Source organism: Telmatherina bonti (assembly GCF_933228915.1).
Source record: "Telmatherina bonti genome assembly, chromosome: 19".
Classification (NCBI taxonomy): Eukaryota; Metazoa; Chordata; class Actinopteri; order Atheriniformes; family Telmatherinidae; genus Telmatherina; species Telmatherina bonti.
In genome coordinates, this window is record NC_136617.1 from 21691067 (window position 1) to 21714761 (window position 23695).

The window sequence follows — 23695 nt, forward strand, 5'->3', positions numbered from 1 at the left end:
CATGGTGTCAGCAGAACTGGACATGGCAACCAACTAAATACACCAAACCAAGAGTAAAACCAAATATAAAGCCCGCTCTGGAGCCCTTGTTCAATTTGTTCTGGTCTGCTGGAATAAATAAATAAATAAAAATAAATAAATAAATGGAAGCACAACACTGAGGAGATGTGATTAGGATGAACTTTAGAGTAGAAGAATCCATCAATCCCACCATTTTCTATACCTCTTCAATTTGGGGTTTTGTGGCCACAGTCAATCATAGAGCCATTCACACTTAACCTAATATACATGTTTTTGGACTGTGGGAATCTAGACTAGCCAGAGAAAACCTATGTCTGCATCATTTGCATTGGAAGAACCTTAACACAGAAAGGGACCATCTGAAGTTGAATCCAAGAACCTTAATGTTAAACAACAACGCTAACATCCACATCACTCTACAGCCCCAAAGAAAAACATAGTTTATAATATATCATTTTTGCCAGGTGTGCATTTATGTTCCACATTTGTAATTTGAAAGAATATATTTAATGTATTTAGGTTGTGATCAAATTGCAACCTAATCACATGTGTCATTCCTATGGTCTGCAATCCACTACGGTGCCCTTTAGACGCAGAACACAACATTATTGTTAATTATGATAATAAAGAGAACAACCCCAAATAGCAGCCCATCTCACAAAATTTAGCTTCATAGGGCTGCATCAACAAAACCTGAACACACAATCCTTACAAAGAACGTCATGTGTACCTCGATTTTCTGAAAAGTATATTGTTTGAAATATTTTTTTTTTCTTTTTTCCATGTTGAAGCCATTATATCAAAGATGTGACATAATCAAGATCCCAGTAGTGCTGCTCTTTACTTAGCAGACCTCTATTTGATGTGATAACCAGATCCACTGGCATCTTTGAAATGATGCATCTTCAATACAACAATGGTTCTTCACTGCAAATATCAGATAACTTTGAAACCGTCACAGTCACCAAGTTGTTCCACCATTCATCACATGTGTTTTTTTTTCTCAATTATTACTGTTGTGATACCCCCCCCCCCAAAAAAAAAAAAAACCACACACACACACCCGACATTATTGTGTGAAGATGTTGGAGCTCCAGTCAAGGTTGCATCAGGGTTGAGGTGATGTGGTAGAACGACACTCTGATGCTAGCTGAGTTTCCGCACGGTGTCATTCAGTCTCTGCGGACCCCTTGACCCACTTCCCCCTCCCCACTTCTCTCTCCTGGCCTCACGCACACACTTTCTCCCTCTCGCTATTTTTTTTTTAACCCCCCACTCTCTCTTCTCTGTACCCCCCCCAGCCCCCTACCCCGCCATGCTGCCTCAGTGCTGCTGCCTGTCTCTTAGCAACAACTGCACACCCGTTAGAGCTCAGTGAGTGCTTTTACAAACACACCCAGGAAGACACACTTATACATGTGCACACTCCCAGGCACACACACATACACGCGCACACGCATGTGATCACACATACATGCATATATACACGCAAAGTCTAGCTCCTCATTGAGGGTTTCTGCTGGCAGGCCTGTGAGTCTGCGAGCCTTTGTGGCAGTGAGATAGATGGGAAGAGAATAGATATGCAGCACAACTACCATGAACAGAGTCATTGCACTACCAGGAATAAGAAGAGCAGAGTGATTGCCCAACTAAAAACTGACAGGGGCTAATCTTTGGCATGCACAGACACCCTCTCTGAGACATGTTGTGAGTTCTTGTTGTGTTTCCTGTTTATGCACAACAACACCAAAAACTTAGAAAACAAAGTTTTGAAAAATGTAGAAGATCAAAACTGTTCAAACAGTATTCATTTGAGAGCTCCTTCTTGTGAAGCAGATTCAACAGATCATCATGTGGGAGCACCACATACCATCGGCTGTTTTCACAGAGACAATACTACGCCACTGTGTGTTCCAAAGCCCCAGAGCCATTCACAGTAAAAATGCACCAAATGCATTTGCTACATATGATTATACTGGAATGGCGGCTGATGGATGCCAAGAGTGTTTGCTTAAACAATGAATCATAGTGGGATTGATTGGCTCGCATCTAAACCCTGTCAGAATGCCCCCTGCAGAGCACTATAGAGAGGTATTTGCATGTGTCTTTGTTTTGTGCGTGATGGGTACATATGTGTGTGCGAGTTGTCTGTCTTTATGTGTAAATCGATGTGTGGGAGGATGGAGCTGCGGGGGCATATTTGCATGTGTGTGTTGGTATGTGTCGCTGCATGTCTGGGAGTGACAGCATGTGCACGTTTGTGTAAGTACATGTGATGCAATGTTTAATTAAAGCAAGTACTCCTTTCCTTCTCTCACAAACTGGTCAGATGAAACCTTAATTAATGAGTGCTGTTAATTAGACTGGAGAGAAAGTGAGAATGGGAGAAAAGGGAGGGAATCACAGTGTTGGGCATAGGAGGGAGTGGGTGAGGGAGTTAAAGAAATATGTGTAGTGTGTGTTCATCTTTATGCTTGTCTGTCCCAGTTGTGTCATTCCTCAGAGCAGCATAACACTGAGGTTGCTCTGCTTCATGTGTGCAGCCCCAAACTCGGCTACAGCTAAACTCTCCCACTCCTTCTCCTTCTCGCCTTCTACTGCTTTCTCCTCCTCTTTTTGCTCCTCTGCAACTTTATGTCCGTCATTTTTGCAAAAATTGCTCAAATCTGTCTACCTCTTTATCTATTCACTCAAAGCCACTCAGTCATATCTTGTGCTTCTTCTGCCTCTCGCCTTTTCATACGTTCACACATTAATTCACTCATTCGAATGTCTCTCACTTGCTTCCCTCTCTTGCTCTCTCTCCTCCTCCCCTCCTCCTAATCAGAGCCATATGTTTTAGAGGGAGGCAGAAAGATCTGACGATGGACATAATTGTGTTGAATGTGGACTGTATGCTACAGTGTTGTAGTCAGCAGCGTGCAAATCTGCTTGCATATGTTGCAAGCATGCTCGCATTTGTGTTGGATGCAGATTTCACTCACATGCACGTCAGACAGCACATGTGGCCCAGGGTTTCGCAATACTTCTGTCTGTTCTGGTGGTCTGTACTTCTCTTCTCTGAGTTTTGTAATCTCTCCATCATTCCTGTCTTTGTGTCACCTTCATCTCTCCATCCTCTTTACACCTCTCTGTTCATCACCTCTTTGCTTCCCCCTGGTGGCGGCAATTATTCACACATTCCTGTTCATTTTGCACCTAGAGTCTAGTTCTTTGTAATGCATTTGCATAGTTTTGGAAAAATCTAGTAGTGCACGTAGATGCTTGTTTCTTACCATCATTTAGTTCTTTTTTATAATTCACTGATGTAAAATTGACATCTTCTTACTCAGAAATGGTTAGATATATGCAAAATGTACTCACTATATGCAGTTGTGAGACTGCTCTCTATATTTGAAAATTAAGTTGACTGTTTTACTCTGAAAAACACAAGAACGAAACTACAATTCAACTTTAAAAATTCATGCTGCAATCCATCAACCCATCCATTGATTATAGCACTTATTCCAATTCAGGGTTGTGGGGAAGCTGGAGTCTGTCCCAGCTATTAGCAGTCGAGAGACAGGGTACACCCTGGATCATCACAGGGCCAACGCAGAGAGACAAGTAACCATGCTCCAAGTCATCATTTGAAATAATTGTGTCTGATGTGAGATGTTGCAGCCCTCTCCAAAATACTGATTTTAGTCTGGCCCAACGCATGCTGTGACATCATGTACTAATCTGTTATTCTCTTTTCCTTTCTACTCCACCCTCCTCCACACGCCTTTCTTTTCTCCTCATGTTCTTAAACTCCATTCCTGTCCCTTGCTCTGTCTGATTCTGTTTTCGTGTCTTTCTTTCTCTCACTGTAGCAACCATGGGCAAAAGACAGAAGCAGAGGGAGGAGAGAGAAGTATGTGAGCTCTCCACTGCAGTATTGATGACCCAATGATCCCCTGCAGAACAGAGCCAGTCAGGCAGACAGAGTGAGGCTCAACTCAGAATCAAAATCAGCGCCACAACTATTCGGTAAAAGCAACCAACTGAGCAGGATATGAATGGTAAATGTTATCTAATGTTATAATGTTGCTGCGTGGTTGACACAGTTAACGGAAGAGGATGCATTACAGAGTAGCTTTATGGGCCATTGCCAGATATTTTGACAACTTTATCACACAAGTTAAATTTAATTTGTACCACGAAACTTTGGTTTTGAAATGTGCTGCATGTTAGCCATAATTGCATGTATATAGAAAGGCAAGAAATTTTTTATTTGATATCTTAAATTAAACTTAAATATATTAACAGATACCCTAAATTGTTTTTTTTTTCTTTATATTGTTTTCTTCTGTAGGTATTTGAATCTTCAACTCTGGATAGCTGCAAGAGGAAAGCTAGATAAAAAAAGAATTGCTCATTTACAGACAATTTAAAACATCCCTCCTTTTCTGGCCACACTACCAGCAAAATTGTCCACTGAATGAGTGGCTTGTCAGATCATCTGCATTCAGGCCAAACTGGGGCTCCAGTGGGCTGTGGTGAGACTCAGCCTGAGGAGAAGGGCTGCGTGGCGGGACTTGAAGAGCTGGAAGCACCTGAATTCTGGTCAAGGGAGCTTGTGCTCCATGGGGGGTTTCAGGATCCCTCTTGTGATGGATTGGCATTGGTGACCCCTGATCGCGTTGCCCCCACCTCTCCATCTGCCCTGGCTAACGGTGTCCATCTACAAAGAAGACTTGGGCCCATTCCCTGCCTGCGGAGGCACACTGAGTTGTACACGGTGGCTGAAACACATACATTTGCTGACACACTTAGAAACATGCAAACACACATAGACCCAGATGTGCATGCACAAGCTTTTTCACATGCACATATGGACAATTTTGGACACATGGAAATCAACACTCAGAAAAGGTCTGTAGGCCCAGAACTTTCCAAAGCTGTCGCACCAGAGGCCATACACCCAACCTCACCTCAACCCTTGTCTTTGGCACTTGGCAATCATCCTGCCTCCACCAGTCAGCCGGCAACCCTACTCCAGACTGTGGAGACAGACACACCATCAACCTTTTGTCCAGTTCCCACTGGTCCAAACCAAAACACAGGCTCCTGTTCTCTCCCTGTAGAGACAGAGAAGAAGTATGCACTCCGCAGCTCTGGACGTCCTCGTTTCCCCTGTCACCTCCGCAAATCCTCCCGGTTGCGCCGAAGCATAGAGGATGGAGAAAAAAGAATGGAGAAGGAGAAAGGAGGAGAGGAGGAAGGAGAAATAATGGAGGAGAAGATCTGGAGAGTTAAAGAAGAGGAGGTGGCTGTTGGTGATAAAGAGGAGCATTCATCTGTTGAGGCTGTTCTCCCCACACCCACCTGTCACACAGACATCGCTCTTGCACTAACAGTACCTAAACCTGCTCCTAAAGCTCTGCCTAAACCGGGGCCCAGACTTGGACATAAACCTGGACCTAAATCCAGGTGTAGGCCTGCTCTGAAGTCTGTGCATAAAGCAGCTCCTAAGAGCATAATGAAACAGCGTCAAGCAGCACAAGCCATGCAACAACGTGCAAACCCTCCTCTCTCATTTACATCCACCCTAACTGCACCTCATCTCACTATGAAGGAAGAACCTGTTGCAGACCTGGCGGTGTCACTCCCCAATAACGGCAGACGAGGGCGCTTTGTTGGTGTAAGATTATCAAAGATTGCATATAACACTCGAGTTTCTTCTTGGCATTAAATAAAATAATGTTTCAACAATCTGCTTTTGTTTCTACTTTGCAGGTGAGAAAGATTGTTGTCAAGGTGGCTCGCATTCCTGTCAGTCTTAGCCGCAGGCAGAAGAGCTACAAGATTTCTAATTTGGAAACAGTAACAGGAACAGAGAAAAGTCACGATGGCAATCTGGAGGGATCTGAGGCAGTTCGAGAGCCAACTGCCCTTCTCCGCATGAAAAACAATGGGAAAAGTGTTATGGTGATGTTCCCTCCAGGAGAGCTCCCTGTTATCCTCAAACGTAGGCGAGGACGTCCACCTAAACAACCTTTGCCAGGAATACAGGGAGAGCCTCCAAATGCTGGGACTGCCAGTGTTACAGGCGACCAGCCCAAAAAGCCTCGGAGGCGACGTCGGACTAAACTCCCTTTTCCGTATCCATCTTATGTTAATGACACAAACGATGTGAAAACAGAATACGGTGATGTTCTCTCCAAACTGGCATTTTTAAACCGCCAGCCTCCTGCAACTGGCCGCTGCTCTCCTCCTCGCTGCTGGACACCCAGTGAGCCAGAAAGCTTTCATGTCCCTCTGGAAAACCCTGGAATATCCACCCTGCTCCACAGGCTCACTGGGTTTAGACGCCCCAGAGGCGGCAGAGGAGGGGGGCTTGGAAGAGGTGGGGGAGCAGCAGGTGGGGTTGGGGGCAGCGTGTGCAGGAAAAGCACCTTCAGTGACTTCTTTGAATCTATTGGAAAAAAGCGGAAAATAAGCCCCCTGTCTGAGCATGGATTACCTAGGAAGAGGGGGAAAGGTGTGGGTGGAGGAGGGGTGGGCCGAGGAGGGGGTGCGGTGGGAACTGAATCTGGAGGTGAGAAAATTGTCAAAAAGAGACGTACGAGGAAAAACGGTGCATTTAAAGGGGGCGGGATGTCCAGGGGACAGGACTGGCCAAATGGAGCAGGAGGTTGGGGGGAGGAGGGGATTTTTGATAAAGAGAAAGGTTTAGGCGGTTATCAGCTTTGTGGATCTCCACGGGGTGGCTTTTCCTCTTGTGAGCTTGGGCGGGGAGGTGCTTATGGGAGTCCAGGAGGAGGCAGAGGGGCTGGGCCAGTTGGAGAAGACTCACAAAGTCTTTTTGCTGGTTATTTTCGATCACTGCTCGACTCTGATGACTCATCAGACCTGCTGGACATCTCTTCACAGTCAGACCCCCGCAAAGCTTCATCCACTCCCGGTTTTGAGCCATCCAGTCCAGCTGCTGGTCACAACTGGTCTCCTGCGTTCCCTAAGTGGAGCTCTAAGGGCTCTGGGGTAGACGGTTCAGCTCAGGCACATTGCTCCTCAGCCAGGCCTCCTTATAGCTATAGCAGCCTGGCTCAAACATCCCCCACCACCTCTACTTATCCTAAATCCACCCCTCCATCTCTTTCACACTCTCCTAGCTCTCCCCATCCTGCCTCATTTGGTCACTACTCCTCTGGATACTCCTGCTCTTCTCCTGCAGTGCCACAGAGGTCATCAGACTGCAGCTTTGCATACGGGTCTGGTCACAGCAATGGTAAGGCCAACCCCATTGGTCAGATGAGTTATTCTAACTTCCAGGCAGCCAAGCGAGCCTATAGTGGATATCCCCAAGGAAGCCATTCCTCTATGGTGCGAGGGGATTCAGCAGGATCCACATCACCTGGAGGAGGGTTTATGTCTGTGTCCAAAGGTAACCCCTTCAGCTCCACCTCCCCAGAGGGCTACAAGCAGTATAACTCCAATCAGTGGAGCTACAGGTAAATCACTTGTCGTACAACATAATCAATGACTACACATTTTGAATGATTATGCAAATATTACTGAGTGCTGTAACTGGAACCAAAAGTGGTGTAAAATAAATTATAGTTCAATACTTTATTACTTCTAAAGAAAATGTATATTTTATTGTTTTTTTCCAGACAAGGTTATGGTGGCTGGCCAACTGACAACTTTGGGTCTCAGTATCATGGCTATAGCGAATATGGCTCCAGTGAGTCCAAAGACATCTTGGATATCTCAAATTACACCCCTCAGAAGGCAAAGCGACAGCCGTTTCCCGAAAGTCTGTCAGAATCCTCTTCTGACTCTTCACACCTTGGCTCTACAGCCACCAGTAGTGGGCCCATCTCTGCAGGTGGCACCTTCAAACAAAATGAAGCTGCATCTGTTAGTGGGGAAGGGGGCCAATCGAGTCTGTCCAGCCTGGAGAAGTTGATGATGGATTGGCATGAGAGTGCCTCTGGACCATCGTATAACTGGAGCCAGAATGTCCTTTTCCAAAGCGGAGGAACCAGCAAACCTGGTCGTGGTCGCAGAAAAAGGACTGAACCACAATTAGAAAAAGAAGGGGGTGCTGCCTTACATTCTGATTCCCCATCCAGTCCCTCCCCAACGCCTACACCTGGACCTAAGAGGGGAGGAGTTGGAGGACGAGGTAGAGGATCTAGAGGGGGAAGAGGGGGTCTGTCTCCCTGTCAGAGAGAGCGCCCTAAAGGCAGGGGTAAAGCTGCTTCTACGTCAGGAGTGGGACTAGCAGTGTCAGCTGGAGGCCCAGAAGGGTCCGCCATGTTCCAGGAGGGGCTGGATTATTACAGTGGAGATAGCAGCAGCCTCTCTCCTCTGGCCACTCCTAATCCTGCACCACCATCCAGCTACCTCCAGGACCCCTGTGAGTACCCCTCTCCTTATTCAGCCCACCCCTCCACACCATCCTCTGAGGAGCGATATCCAGCTTTATACCCTGGTGAGTCATCCTCATCTCTCTCACCAAGTGTCTCATCTCCCCCTTACCCTCCCAAGCCCACCCCTCCTCCGCCCCAGTCTTACCACCTTGTCCCCTCCAGGAACTTCTCCCCCTCCTGCTCCCCCTCACCACGATTAACTCCCCACTGCAGCACAGCTCTTAGTCCCTCACACCGCCCCCCTCCAAAAGATCCCCAGTTTTCACAGTACGACTCCCCCAGCTACTGTGGTTCCCCCTATTGGTACGGACAGACATCGCACAGTGGCAGTCCCAACCCACACTCCCACTCAAATACAGCCATGCACACACACAACAACCCACACACGAGTCCTCATGGCAACACACACGCCGGTTCCCTTGCTAGCCCAACTGCAAACACACTTACACACATGACTCCTCATGACACACATCATCATAGTATGCAGCAAAACACAAACCTGAGCTCACACACCAACACACATCTGACCACACACCTTCAAGGTAACCTCCTCTCCCACTCAAACATCATGCACCTCCCCTCTCAAACACACTCTCAACCCAGTCCCAGCCTGCACTCTCACTCAGCACCTGCGCTTTATGAAGAGCGCAGCCCTCCCTCTTCTGTGGCCACCCAAAAGCGGGATTTGACCCCCCACACTATGAGCACGGGGCATCGCCAAGCTCCCTTGCCTCTCTCTCCGTACCCCAAACCAGCTCTGGACTCCTCGCCTCACCAGGAGGACTCAAGCGGTTACTCCCTGCAACAGCAATCCTACCAGGGCATGGGACACCGCTACACCTCCCAGGTGGCTCAGGGTGGTGGGGTGCTGTGCCAACTCCTGGACCCAGCCAATGATGACAGCTTCAGTGTCACCAGCCTGTAACAGCAGGTGAGTTCATTTAATAATTCATACCAACATTAACTGAGCTGAAAAAGATGTTTGCATAAGGGCAAGTAGAAAAAACCAACACATTGAAATAACATAAAAATTAAAATAAAGGACAGTAAATTTCACCAACTCAAAAAGTCCTGGCTTTAAAAAGCAGAAGTATTTTTCATTCAGCCAGAAAGACAACACAGCATCAAATACAATTCAAGCCTGCAACACAAAACATTCATTTGTGGTCATGAGTGATGATTTTTTCCCAAGTGAATCTTACAGCAACATTACAAGAAACATAACATAGTCCTGAAATACAATAATAATAATAAAAAGTAAAGAGTATATTGGTTTGCCAATCTGTTTTATTCTATATATAAAATAAATCATTGAGAGAATATTGGACTGTTTCACTACCAAGTCTGTAAACCTGCTTTACTGTGCTCCCCCAGCAAACAATGCTGCAAATGCTCACAGCTCATCCTTTCTGTAGAGCCCTGCTTTACAACGTCTGTTTCTTTTTTGTTTTAAAGGATTCATATCCAAAATGCAAGAAGAGTTTAGCAAATGGATCTCTTCAGATGTTATTAGGCAATTAACTCAAATTGCAGTTTCATAAACTGTATTTTTTTTTAGCAATAGCAGAGCTGACGCAGTTGTGAGCTCACAACATGTGAACAAAGGAGTGCTAGTATGAGTGAAATGTCAGAGTGGGATAGGGAAACTGCAGAGTAGCCTGGACATCCAAGACAATAATGATGGATGATGGCAGGATAAAGACAAAAACCCTTCACATCAAATGACAAATGTCTCCAGCAGGAGGGACCGTCATGATCTGATTACAAATAGATGATATTGCACAAATATACTGCCTTTTCCACTTTGTTTTTATTCTACTAAGTGGTTTATCCATTCACACACACTAAGTAATACAGTACTTATTATTCCATAGTCCAATCCAAATTCTTCCCATTGGTCCCTGGACTTTTTCATTTTTTTTGCCTAACTGTGGAGTAGGTGTCCATTTTTCTGTTCAATATCAAGAAGTTTGGATCGTGCAGCCACCCAAATGATACATGATGCTTGGCATGAATGCTAAGTGACCACTTTTCCTTGATCTTTTTTAAGCTGGGGTCTCCAAATCTGATTCTAAAGACCGGTGCCCTGCAGGTGTTGGAAGTTTCCCAAACAGAACACTGATTCAGATAAAACTGATCTCCACAACTCGTTGTCAAGTCTGTTAATGATCCATTCATTTGAATTAAGTGTGTTGCTGCAGGGACCCATCAAATACCTGAATGATACCAGCCCTTGAGGACTGGATTTGGAGATCTCAAAGATCGTTGGAGATCTTAAAGAAAAGAATCATACTGGAGAGCTAAGGACTCAGGCCATGACCGGCGGAAATCACACAAACTGTCTTGCCAAAAGTATTCACTCACCCATCCAAATAATTGAATTCAGGTGTTCCTATCACTTCCATGGCCACATGTGTGTAAAATCAAGCACCTGGGCATGCATACTGCCTCTATAAACATTTGTGAAAAAATGGGTCACTCTCAGGACCTTATTGAATTCCACCATGTTACTGTGATAGGATGCTATCTGTTCAACAAGCCCAGTCATGAAATTTGGTCACTAAATACGCCACAGTCATCTGTTGGTAATATTATAACAAAGCTGAAGCAACTGGGAACAACAGCAGCTCAGACATGAAGTGGCAGCGATGTAAAATGACAGAGGGGGCAGCGGGTGTTAAAGCTGGGGTAGGTAATCTTGCTCAGAGAAATTTTTCTTTTATTCTGGGTGAAGTGGTTCCTCGTCCTGATAGTAGTCTGTACATTTTGTAATCATGAACAATAAAAAGTATAGTTATACCCCTCAGTTTATTGTGAATCTGTAAAAACTCTGACCAATCAAAATGTTCGGGCCGAATTGAAGTTGTTCAGTTTTTATATTTTGTAAGCTTCTTCTCCCGGCTCCTCTCCTCCTCCTATGGATGAGAAAATGCAGGAAGGATTTCCCCGACCCGGCTCAGTTTATTTGCCTCCTCCTGCTAAACAGCCAAGAAAGAGAAAACTGTTGGTGAAAAAAGCTGCAAACTAGGAAATCACTGGGCGAGCGTGAACCTCTGCCCCGGCCTTTAAAAAATTCCTGGATCCAAACGGTGATCCGAATCACCACCGAATTTAAATCAGTTCTTTCTTTTCAGATTTCCAACAACTCCTGAAAATTTTATTAAAATCCGCTTATAACTTTTTGAGTTAACGGATAAATGTTGGTAAAAACATAAATTCCTTGGCAGAGGTAAGAAAAAAGCTTTGGATCACGCAAGGAGCAAAACCAGAAGGGGAGGGGCCAAGACAGGGTGACACTTTCAAATCTTGCTAGCTCCCCAACATTACCTACCCCAGCTTTAAGCTGCATAGTGCATAGAATTCGCCAACTTTCAGTCACTGCAAACCTCCATACTTCAGGTTGTCTTCAAATTAGCTTCACAACAGTGCCCAGACAGCTTTGTAGTTGGGTTTCTATGGCTGAGCTGCTGCATCCGAGCAAATGCTGTGCAAAGTGTCAGATGCAGTGGTGTGAAACCACCACCACAGGACTTTAGAACAGTGGAAATGTGTTCTCTGGAGTGAGGAATCATGCTTCTCCATCTTGCAATCTGATGGACAAATCTGGATTTGGCAGTTGCCACGACAACAGTACTTGTTTGACTGCATTGTACCAGGTGCAAAGCTTGATGGAGGGGAGATTGTGATGTGGGGTTGGTGATCAGGGGCTTGGCCCCATAGTTCCAGTGAAAGGAACTCTGAATGTTTCAATATACTAAGAGATTTTGGAAAATTCCTTATTCACAACTTTATGGAAATAGTTTGGAGATGGTTGCTTTCTGTTCCAACATGACTGCACACCAGGACATGAAGCAAAGTCTGTAAAGACATGGATGAGCCAGTTTGGTGTGGGAGAACTTGACTGGCCTGCACAGAGTCCTGACCTCAACAGGATCAAACACCTTTGGAGTGAATTAGAGCGGAGACTGCGAGCCTGGTCTTCTTGTTCAACATGAGTTTCTGACCTCACAGATGTGCTTCTGGAAGAATGGTCAAAAATTCCCATAAACACACTCCTACACCTTGTGGAAAGTTTTCCAGAAAACTTGAAGGTGATATAACTTCAAAGGGTGCCGACATCATAATAAACCCTATGGATTAAGAATTGGATGTCACTTAATTTAATATACATGTAAAGGCAGATGAGCAAATACTTTTGCCAACATAGTTTACTAAGCATCAGCAAAGTAAAGTTGAATGTTTTGTTGTGTTACATGGCTGTATTTCCTGAACTATTCCTCCAATTCGAATAGAAATGTCTTCTTCTTAATGCCGAGTGTGCAGTTTTCCTAAAAAAAATTCTTAAATTATGACACCAGTGTACATGTTATTTATCAAATAGAAAACGCAGTAGTTGCGTTTTACTCCTTTTTTCTCATCTCTTTTTCTTTCCCTCTCTGTTTCTTTTTCAGGTGCATTCAATCCAAGCTTTTACAGATTTGCAAACATTTTTTTTCCCTTTTTTTGTCTCAGTTTTTTAAGGGGACTTCTTTATGAGAGACTGTGAAATGAAGGATGAGAATTTAGCTGCCAGCTTTGGACACTAAAGCTTTAATTCTCCGGCATTGACAATCAAGATTAACTCACATTCTCAAGCATGCACAAACACAAACGCATACACACACAAATGCAAACAAGCATATAAAGACACGCATGCACAGATTAAATCACTACCTAACCATATACATTTCGAATCATACATGAGCACTCTGAGCTGGAATGAGGAATCGACCAAGAGGAGCTGATAGATGAATCCCAGACGCACATGGACAGAGAAAAAGAATATTTCCTCATCCCTTCGAGCCACTCTGTGACACATGCAGTATTTCACCAAACCTCTGTTTCTGTTCTGTACATCCACAGTATAGACAAACAAAATCACAATTTGTTCTCTCGCTTTTTAGTTTCTCTCCTCTGTTGTCTCCAAGCTCCCCCTCCTCTGCTAAACCAGCAACCATGTTCTGCACTCGAATCACCTGTCTTGTGCCCCCAGCCGGAGCCACATCTGAGCCCAAATCAACTTTTTGAAAACCATGAGCCTAGTAAATGTCCCTCTCTGTGCACTCCTTGTGTTGTGTCCCATAAGAGAAAAAGTGGACTTGATCAGTTTGTGCTCTTAAAATACCAGCATCTGTACATATGACTCCCGCTCTGAGCAAGGGGGCCTCCCTGCGCTCTGAAGGCCCGTTCTGCGTTCTGCCGTGGTTTCTCTGCTTTGGGGGGGAGGACTGCAGCATGGAGACTCAACATCCTGTGTTTTGCTGTTAACTACAAGGGAAAGAGAAAATGAAATTACACAACGGCCCCAAAGAGACTCTTGTTTTCTGTGTGTGAAAGTGAGGCAGAGGATGCATTCGCGTGACTGCAGTGATGCATGTATTTGTGAGTTTGCGTGCATATTCTGTGTGTGTGTGTGTGTGTGTGTGTGTGCCTGTGGGGTCACAAAGAGTGAAGCTCCAATGATGCCAAAGTCTTGGCGGGGCCTCATTCTTTCTTTCACTCTCTCCCTTCTTTTTCTGTGGTCTTGTGTTGTTTGGTGGTTTTTGTGATGAAAATAAAATTGTATCTGTCTGTTACATATCATGTATGTATCTGAGGTGCAAAATATGTAAATACACATTATGTTCTTGCCATTGGTAACTTTGTCTGTGGCGTGCATATTCTTCAACCGATAAAAAGGAGGTGGGAGCAAGTTTTTGTGTGCGTGTGATTTACAGCCTGCACGAGTATTGGGCTTTGCCCAGCAAGTGAGTTCAGTCAAGGACACAATTCGACAGGGAGTGAAAGGGAGGGGAAAGGAGGAATGGATGACGAGCAGAGCAGTGCATTCAAGGAAAGAGAAAGAAACCAGACTGAAAGAAAGAAATCAGAAAGGGGTGCTAAAGTGATTTTAAAAGCACTGAAACAAAAATTGCATAAAACTGGAGTTAAACATTTTTTAACCATATAAGGATAAGTGTCAAAGTGTTACCAGGGAGCTGACAGGAAAGAACCCTGTCTCGGTCCACGTCCTCAGAGGGAAACTTGCTGCTATACAGCAAATATTGTACATCTGCAGCTTGTGTGGAATGTGTGTGTGTGTGTGTGTGTGTGGGCGCGCCAGACAGTCAGAATGAGAGAATGGAAGCAGATGGGGGAAGTTTACGGGTTGCAGATTGTGTACAGTTTGTCAACAAGCTGACTAAATAGACTCAGACATGGCCGGAGGAAGTGTGTTTGCTGTGACATTCCACTGTATGGTGGAGGGGGACATGTTCTGTCAACAACACTACATGACAGACAGAGATGGGGGGGAGGGTACAGAGCAACGGCTCTCCTTTAGACTTTCCTGTTTACTATGTTTATATAAAATATTACCAATTCATCTTTACACCAGTTCTCAAAAAAACCACAGCCAGCTGCAATTAACATACGATTCTGACATTTTTCTAAGATTATTTTAAGTACCCTGAAAGCAGATAACTCAATTTTAACGTTTAACTGGTCAATTGCATCCAATTTTTGTCATTTTTCTCTTCAAGACATGTTTTACACTACATTCATAATTCTGACTGTATCATTAAATTTATGCACATATTTTCCATTCCAAACTACAGTATATAAATGGTTTTAATCATGCAAATGATTAAAAGCATGAAAATGTGCTTAAGCAAAGAAAAGAGTTTGGTATATGAATCAAGGAGTGAAACATGTGAATCAGCCTAATAATTTCTGCTAAAATAGACCAAAAGAGCAACTTAAATGATGTTATGAATTTAAAAAAAGCACAAACATCGTAGAGGACCTTTCAGACTGATGCAACACTTGTGAATCACCTAATCTAGTGAGGTGTGACCTGCAGCCAATCAAGCTTTTTTTTTTTTTTTTTAAATTGCAAATAGTCAACAGGGTCACAAAAGTGCATTTTTAAGGTGCAAATTAATTGCAAAAAGATTGGTGAAAAATTCTAATGAAAGCTGGCAGGAACTCATTATCCTTCAGTGCTACCATACCTCCAGAGCTGCCACCCAACACGGGTGTCCAGAGGCGCAAGATGTCAAGTGACTTGGAAACGCAGCCAAGGTGAAAAAGGCTGAGATATGACACCACTAAATGAGATTCAAAGGTCGAAATGTCAAGATCAAGCCAAGAAACACCCGATGACAGTTTGATGGAGGAGTGCGGTGGGCCTCTGCAGCATCATTTATGACCACAGGGCGCCACTTTGAGCCTGACATCAGCAAAGCAGAGGAGGGTTATTGCTATAGGTGACTAGAAAAAGTTTGGGCTAGTTGACAGTCATCCTTAAGGTCTTTGCTTAAAGGGTGACTGAATACAGGGCTGGCCCCATTCCTCATCTGAATTAGACCTGGGGCGGCTGTAGCTCAGGGGGCAGAGTAGCCGTCTACCAACCAGAAAAGTGGTGGATTTATTCCAGGCTTTCCCTGACTATGTGCCTAAGTGTCCTTGGGCAAAACACTGAGCCATTGCCCTTGATGTGTCTATTGAGGTATGAGTGTGTAAGAATGGGTGAATGTTGCATATAATGTAAAGTGCTTTGAGTGGTCAACATGAGTAGAAAAAACACTATATAAGTACAGTCCATTTAATTTATTGATAACTCTCTCAGGCATTAGGATTTACAGAGGAAGAACTTCTTCCAACAGCTGAACACAGGAATCATTGGTAAACTATCAATTATCAACTGCAAAAGACCAAACAACATATATTCTGAATGATTTTAAAAGTACAGCCTAATATTGTTTACTAATCATATATTAAAATGTTTAAGTGTAACCACAGTTTATAAAACCATAGGCTTTCAGTAAAGATTTATTTATGGTGATAATTCTAAGTATATTTGCTGATCAGTTAGATTATCAATGAATGTTTGTTTTTGTCAGTTTAAACAACTGCAAATGTTTTGTTAATAATTTTGCATGTCTTTCGCCACTGTGTCTCTTTGTGATCATTGTCTGTGATCTGTCTTATAGGAGAAAAAGATTTTTCAAATTTGTCTTGCCAAAATGTCATAAAATCAAATGAAGATGCAGAAATGTTGTTGGTAGCCAGTAAGACCAACTTCAACAACAAACGCTTCTAAATGTGTCCTAGTTGCGTTTTAGACGCCACACGTGAATTTTTGGTCAGTTTGTTCATTAACTAGCAGAAAGCGGGTTTCCAAGTTTTCTATTCATAGTTAACAACAGCAAGAGGTTGGGGGATAAATAAGACTGCAGTAGTTGCTGTCCCAAAAAAAAGGCCACCGCTGAGGAATGCGCCTCGTCATCACAACTTTCCCCTGGGGGTAACCGGGGGGGGGGGCGGGGGTCACACAGGAGGAGGTCGAGGAGACAGGAGGAGGACTCAGCTGGGACTTTCCTCACTGCCCTACAGAGGAAGGAAAAAGTTTGATAACAGGGCAAAACGCCGGAGATGTACCACGGAGCCACCGCCACAGATAAATTATGCGGGGTCTCGGTGGTTTCTCCCTCCGCTCGGGAATCCTGCTGTTATTAATCCCCCCGGTGCTCATCGCTCTCCAGCTGCTTGTCGTCGGCTCGCGGCTACCTGGAGCCGCGCGCCTGTGGGTGGGGGTGGAGGAGCGGGACGGAACCGTCGTGTATTCCGTTATAAGCATCGAACCGGAAGGGGGCTCGAGCCAACAGGGAACCCAGTCCCGGCAACCCGGTACGGAGGAAGAGGTGGACTATGGGGAAAGGAGAGAGGGTCCACGACCTTATGAGGATGAGAACGAAACGCACGAGCGCCAGGTTCGTATAAAGTTTAAGGGAAGTGTTTACGTCACATATTTAACACAGATTAATCACATGTAGAAAGAACATATCATTATAGTTTATTTATCTTACGATGTCGTACAGATTAACTATTCAATCATAACCCTTTTCTAAATCTGAAAAAAGTTGCTTAAATAATTTGTTGAGCCGTTTTAAATATATAAACAAGAGCTTAAATCAAAGGATGAATATGCTACTTATTAGTTAAATACATAAAACACCAACACAATAATAGTAATAATAATAATTTAAAAAAACCAACATGAATTTGCAATCTAAAGACAAACACCAATACTGATTACTGTGTGGAAATTCTTGTTTGCATTCATATAATGATTGTTTATTTATTAATCGAATGTATCAGAAAGTTGTCCTAATCCCTGATTCAGATGAGCTGGTGGTTTTATCAAACTTAGTTCTAAGATTGTTACAAAGATGGTGATAACTGACTAGTAACTAAAATTAGTTGTGCAAATCTCTCTCAGAGGACCTGCAGTGTCTGGATGCCCAAGATCATTTCATTCTGTCATTTGGCTGACACTTTTATTCAAAGCAACTTACCTGTGAGAAGTGACCAGTTAACCATCGCATTAAATGCTTTATAAACAAAAATCTAGATTTTAAAAACCTGCCTTTGGCAGAGAAATAGACTAAATGACAAACGTTAGAACAATGACATAAAAAGGCTGATCTGAGGCAAAGCAATAATAGCAGAGGGCCCTTAAGAGATGCAAAAGTACTGCAAATATAGTAACCAATAAAAACAATATGGAAGAACTTAAATATACCCAAACAACAATAAATAGATGCAAAATGACAAAAAAAAAACAGCAATGGATTTTATACAGAGTTATATAAATGACTAAAAGTAGACTTCAGGTTGCTGTGAAGAGATGCAAATTAACTGCAAAGTGGTGGAAACTGCTGCAAAACATCTACCGGATAAACATCTGGACATACAAAACAAACAAGCACAGAATGGTTTGGGTGTTTTGTTTTTTGTTGGGACAAGTTAGAAGCATTTTGAAGACACTGAAGACCAGGGGCCTATTGCTACACATTCCACTGAGATAAGGGAATCATGCCCTTTACTAGACTGTACCTGCTTCACGACTGAAAACGAATGAACATCCAGAAAACACCATGTTGCTGTGGCATCCTAGTCCAGTTAATATTTTTGCCAGTTGGTGCACAGCTCTGTAAATTATTACTGACGTGGTAGAGCAGGCGAGGGCAAGGGGGCAAGCACTGCGCTGACCCCAGATCAGAGCAAGATGTCAGCTGTTCTATCTTTCTGCCTGTGCCCTTCATTGCACAGTGCTTTAGCTAACCTCCATCTGTGTGTAGGTGCATCTGTCCCTTCTTTACCCCAAGCCCTTCTACCCCTTGCTCCTCTCCTCACACCCTCTTTCTTTTATTCTTCCTTCCTTTTTTTCCTCACTCTCATTTTTTTCTGCCTAAGGCTCTCTGACTCATTCTAGTGTATCCTTCCTACTCCAGAGAGGTTGCCATGGTGACCACAAGGTTCATTGTTAGGAGTGGAGAAAGGGGTTTGACTGAGTGTGTGTCTGTATAAGGAGCCTCAGGCAAATACCAGCAGCCCTGAGGTCAGCGCCTGTGACCTGCCACCTCAGCTCTCACACCTCACTTACTGTCATGTCAATGCATTATTCAACCCACTTTCAAATTCCCATGGATATGTTGGCATTTCTAAGACTGTAGCATCTATATATTGATATACAGTACCTATACATGTTCCTAGGTGGGACCCAGAGCATTTGAGATGCAGGGCTGGGCAACAGACAAGCCGTCCTTCAGAGCAGAACTCAATCGTATCATCATGTACATCACAAAGCTGCAGGTAGGCTGCAAAAAGCATCATCCTAAACACAGCTGTGTTCTCAAAGGAAATTGTCTAAACTAAAACATTAATTCATACATTTTCTATACTGCTTAGTCCAATTAAGGGTTGTGGGGATGCTGGACCTATCCCAGCAATTAGCAGGCCAGAGGCAGGAATCACCCTGGACAGGTTGCCAGTCCATCACTGTAAACTAAAACAACAAACAGAAAATAGTCTTATCAAATATATAAATGCACTGTTACATTAATTCATAGACAATAAATGAAATATGTAACAATAAGCTATCGTATGCAAAGCTGATACACGTCACAACTATTATGCATAATGACAAGATTATAATTTGAGATGAAATAAAAAGTCTGGGTAGTGAAATTTTTGCCCAGAACCTTCTTGGCAAAAAAAAGTTTCTTCTTATTACCAGTTTTAACAGACTGGAAATGAGAGAGAGAGATAAGCCATGCAGCTGAAATGTCCTTTTCCAGATGAATACATTTGAATGATTGTTTTTGAGCAAGAAAAGTTCTAAAACAATGTCTGTATTTCATTATTTAATTAGAGCTGGAATGGTAAAATGAAAAAAGGCAAAGAGGAAACAATATTTTGAGTGTTTGAAATATATTTTTCTGCTTTTTTCATTATCTCGTGTCTGCTCAGATTTCTGATCCCTTCAGAAGTTCCAGTCCATAGTTTAACTTAAAATATAAATAAGCATATATAAAACTGTTTAAGTTGTGGTCTCAGGCTACACTGCAGCACAGAGAGGACTTCAGATTTCTGTAGCCAGGAGTTAGACCATGCCAAATGTTCATAGCAATCAATAAAAAAAAAACCTTTTCCCCTGACTTTATAGAAACTACTTTACTCCTACGACTGCAGACTGTTGTGAGGGTTAACATTGCAGTAACATGATCAGTCAGGCGCTGTCAATATACTAGCAGCAGATTTCTACCAAATCTGGAGCCAGTAAGGATGTTCAGTTCCAGACTGGAAACTCCCAAACAAGAGTGGAGACTTATGCAACACTAAGTGCTGGGAAACCAAGAGAGAAAACTGTTGTGTAAAAGTTAAGGCAGGAATACTGTGCTGTCTTTTGGGGGGCGGGAGTGGACGGGGTGGGAGGTTGTAATATTGTTCTTGAGCTCTTAAAGCAAACTAAAAGATAAACTGAAAATCACAGCATGTTTAAAAACTGATTTTATCAAGACATAATTATGTTTACTTGGAGACAATACTGAAAATGCTACTTTCCCTTTTAATCTAGTTTAATTTCCTTTTTTCTCATGTCGGTACTAATTTTGTGACAGACTATTCCCAGACCTTTGTCTAAACCATCTCATCTTCTGTATGTAGCTGAACTGCTCCAGGATCTTATCTCCAGGGCTGACTCAGGCAACACAGCCCCCTGTGGCTGCAGCTCACTGGCAGCTGTGTGCTGAGGACTGGCTCCTTCCAGCCGCAAATGGACCATGTGTTGCATATTCCTTTAGGTAGGCCCTTATATCTGCGCCATGCACTTTTGCCACTGTTGTGCTTGTGCATTCATATCACTGCCACAGCTGGAATAAACAATGCTATGCATATTTAATCATGCATGCGGTAATCTTCAAAACCTCCTTTGTGCCTCCCTGCTTGTCTTTTTGGTTTTTCATTGTCTCTTTATCAGTATGGATGGAGGAGATGCAGACTTTCTGAAGACTGTGTTAAAGCTGGGATGTGAAGTCCACAGTTTTGATCCCAGTATCTCCAATGCATCGGGTGGTCACCTTAGCAACAGTTTGACCAGTAACCGTGGCAACGGAGGCAGTGTCATCCAGCACAAGATGTGGCTAGAGTGGAGAACTCCAAAGAGACGCAGGCACAAGACAAGAGGCAACCTGGGTAGTGTTTCTCAAACACTGGCAGATATTATGGCAGCTTTGGGACATCGCTCTGTAAGACACACATACTCTTTCACGTTATGTACACCACACACACACAAAAAAAACATATGAAAGAAGACAGAAAATTTGAGACAGATCCACCAAACAAACATACCTTAGACTCTTTTCGCCCTAACATACCCAGAAAGCTCTTTTACTTGGCTGTTACCATAGCAACAGGGCTCTGCGCCATCTCTGGATGCCATGGCAACAGTTTAAGTGAGTGGCCCAATTATATCCGGCAGCCACAAGAGGGAGTTACATACCTGCAGTTTGAGTAAGATATCCGTTATGTAAATACTTTATAACAATTTAGTTTTGTTTTAGGACACTGAACAAGACTGCACACGATGAGCATTTCCCTATGACCAAGTTTTCACCACATATACAGTCAGTATATCAGTTACAAAAATATCTTCTCTCCTAGTAATAGCAGATGGACTGCTATTGAAAGCAAATTAGTGCCTGTCTTTAATTCAGGTATTTTAACAATAATCTATCATATTATTGATACTTGAAGTTTCAGACATTATACCTAGACTGCATTCCTGTGCAGATCGACATGACAAAATTTCCTTTTCCATAATATTGTCTCTCTTAAGGTCCACTTCCTGTATGCTGATCTCCTAAGTGCTGAGTGGCGAATTTTCCAGAACTGGATTGAGGCAGGAACTCTCCAAAATATCCATCATTTGGTTGCCACGGTGCACCTGCAGTGGGCAGGATTTGAGGTGGGGGGAACAGACGAAGAGGTGCTTCGCTTTTGGTTCAGTGTCCTTTGGGGTCTTCAAGCGTCTGGACTCATGCTGGTTCACAGCTCTGCAGGAGAGGGTCACGGTGTCCTGAGACACACAGTAGAAAATGCTCACAGCTCCTACACTCTCAGCTGGGCCAACACGCAACACTGACAGTCACACCTGAACATGGACAGAATTGTGCAATACTGATGTGGATGAGACATGATACGAATGAAAGGTGAAGACTTGAGACAGATGAAGTTCTTTACATTACAGTTTTTCATATTACGTCTCCCTCTAGTGGAAATTAAGTGGTCTATATTTTACAATTCAACTTTCGGAAAGAAATACTGTCCTGTTCATACATACATTCATATAGGATGTTTTTTCCAAATGAGTTACAGAAGGAAATTTTGCTAATTTAACCCAGGTAGAAGCACAGTGTATAATAATGAAATCAATAGATTTTTTTTTAAACAATAAATGCACTCTCGTAAATATTGTCTAATGCTGGAAAACATATTTCAATATTCTTTTTACTGAACGAATGCGTGATATCTTGTTAGTGAGATGTATCTATAGACAGTTTGTGATTTGAATGTTCAGTCATCAAAGTATTTGATGCATTTTGGTTAACTAAAATTAACACTTGATTACCTTTTTTGTGCAATACATCTTCATATTGAAGAGCCTAAAATTCATTTGAGCCTGAACTGACTGTATCTGTTTTAAAATATATAAGATTTTGCTTTACAGTCAAGTTTCTGTAATATTTATTTTATGTTGCATAACCGAGAAGAAAATGCTGAATCCGTGTTTAAAATGTACAATATTGCCAGATGTACCAGATGTAAAATGAGAGTCCAGTGAGATTCTAAATTATCCTGCATAATAATAATACAATGAGCCAAATCTGTTTTAGTTTGGTAACAATATAGTCACATCCATAAGTTATGTTTACAGTTAATACTTTTTAAAAGGTTAAACATGTACACTACCAACGTGGATTAAAATGTGATGGTTGTAAGTGGATTTTTCTGCATGAATAAAAAATGTTTTAACTGTCAAGGGAGACCTTTTGGTTTTTTGCAGCAACATCACAGGTGCTGATTTTACCCTCTTTACATGCTTAGCCAGGCCTAAACTGCAGTCACCTTGATTTACTTCTTGTTTTAGGCTCTTCTGTCCTTCCCTTAAAGGTAGTTTAATATTTTTACTGCATTATAAGGTCATTATTAATCTTTGTGGTTTGACACCAAGAAAAATGATTCAGCAGTCTTTCTTTTTAGTTTTCTTACATGGTGTCCCAATAAGTTGGGTTGTACTCCTCCTTTTTAACCACTTAACCAAACAAATACTGAGACCAAACAGAAAGGCCCCAGTTGAGGGTTTTAACAGGATGACAAATACTTATCCTTCTGTCACCGTCCATTATGATGACATTGGTGGCATTTCAAAGTTCTGAATCAATTGTTTAGTTTGTATGTACATTTTCCATCAAATACAAAAAGAGATTCGGGGTCTTCAAGCTTCTGGACTCATGCTTGTTCACAGCTCTGCAGGAGATGGCCACAGTGTCCTGAAACACACAGTAGAAAATACTCACAGCTCCTACATATAGATTCAGGAATGTACATATATATATATATATATATATATATATATATATATATATATATATATATATATATATATATATATATATATATATATATATATATATATATATATATACTGTCCACTTAGGAAGCAACACTGATTGACAATCAATTTCACATGCTGTTGTTCAAATGGAATAGACAACAGGTGACAGTTATAGGCAATTGGCAAGACACACCCAACAAAGGAGTGGTTCTGCAGGTGGTGACCACAAACCACTTCTTGTTTTTGATGCTTTTTGGCTGATGTTTTGATCACTTTTGAATGCTTTCACTCCAGT

The 23695-nt window shown here is 42.7% G+C and overlaps 2 protein-coding genes across 2 annotated transcripts; both read left to right on the forward strand.

The window, feature by feature from the left end:
* Positions 1–4483: 4483 nt before the first annotated feature.
* ahdc1 (AT hook, DNA binding motif, containing 1) lies at positions 4484–12930 on the forward strand (the record flags this gene model as incomplete). The annotated part of the gene is made up of 4 exons (XM_079258869.1): positions 4484–5686; positions 5782–7496; positions 7659–9351; positions 12872–12930. 3 exons carry the CDS (start codon positions 4484–4486, stop codon positions 9343–9345), a joined length of 4605 nt encoding a protein of 1534 aa, XP_079114995.1. The 3' UTR covers positions 9346–9351; positions 12872–12930.
* Positions 12931–17078: 4148 nt separating this feature from the next.
* LOC306769578 (putative methyltransferase-like protein 24) lies at positions 17079–22632 on the forward strand. Its single transcript, XM_079258244.1, has 5 exons — positions 17079–17212; positions 18999–19097; positions 20451–20587; positions 20764–21031; positions 21622–22632. Exons 2-5 carry the CDS (start codon positions 19020–19022, stop codon positions 21925–21927), a joined length of 789 nt encoding a protein of 262 aa, XP_079114370.1. The 5' UTR covers positions 17079–17212; positions 18999–19019; the 3' UTR covers positions 21928–22632.
* The last annotated feature ends 1063 nt before the right edge of the window (positions 22633–23695 follow it).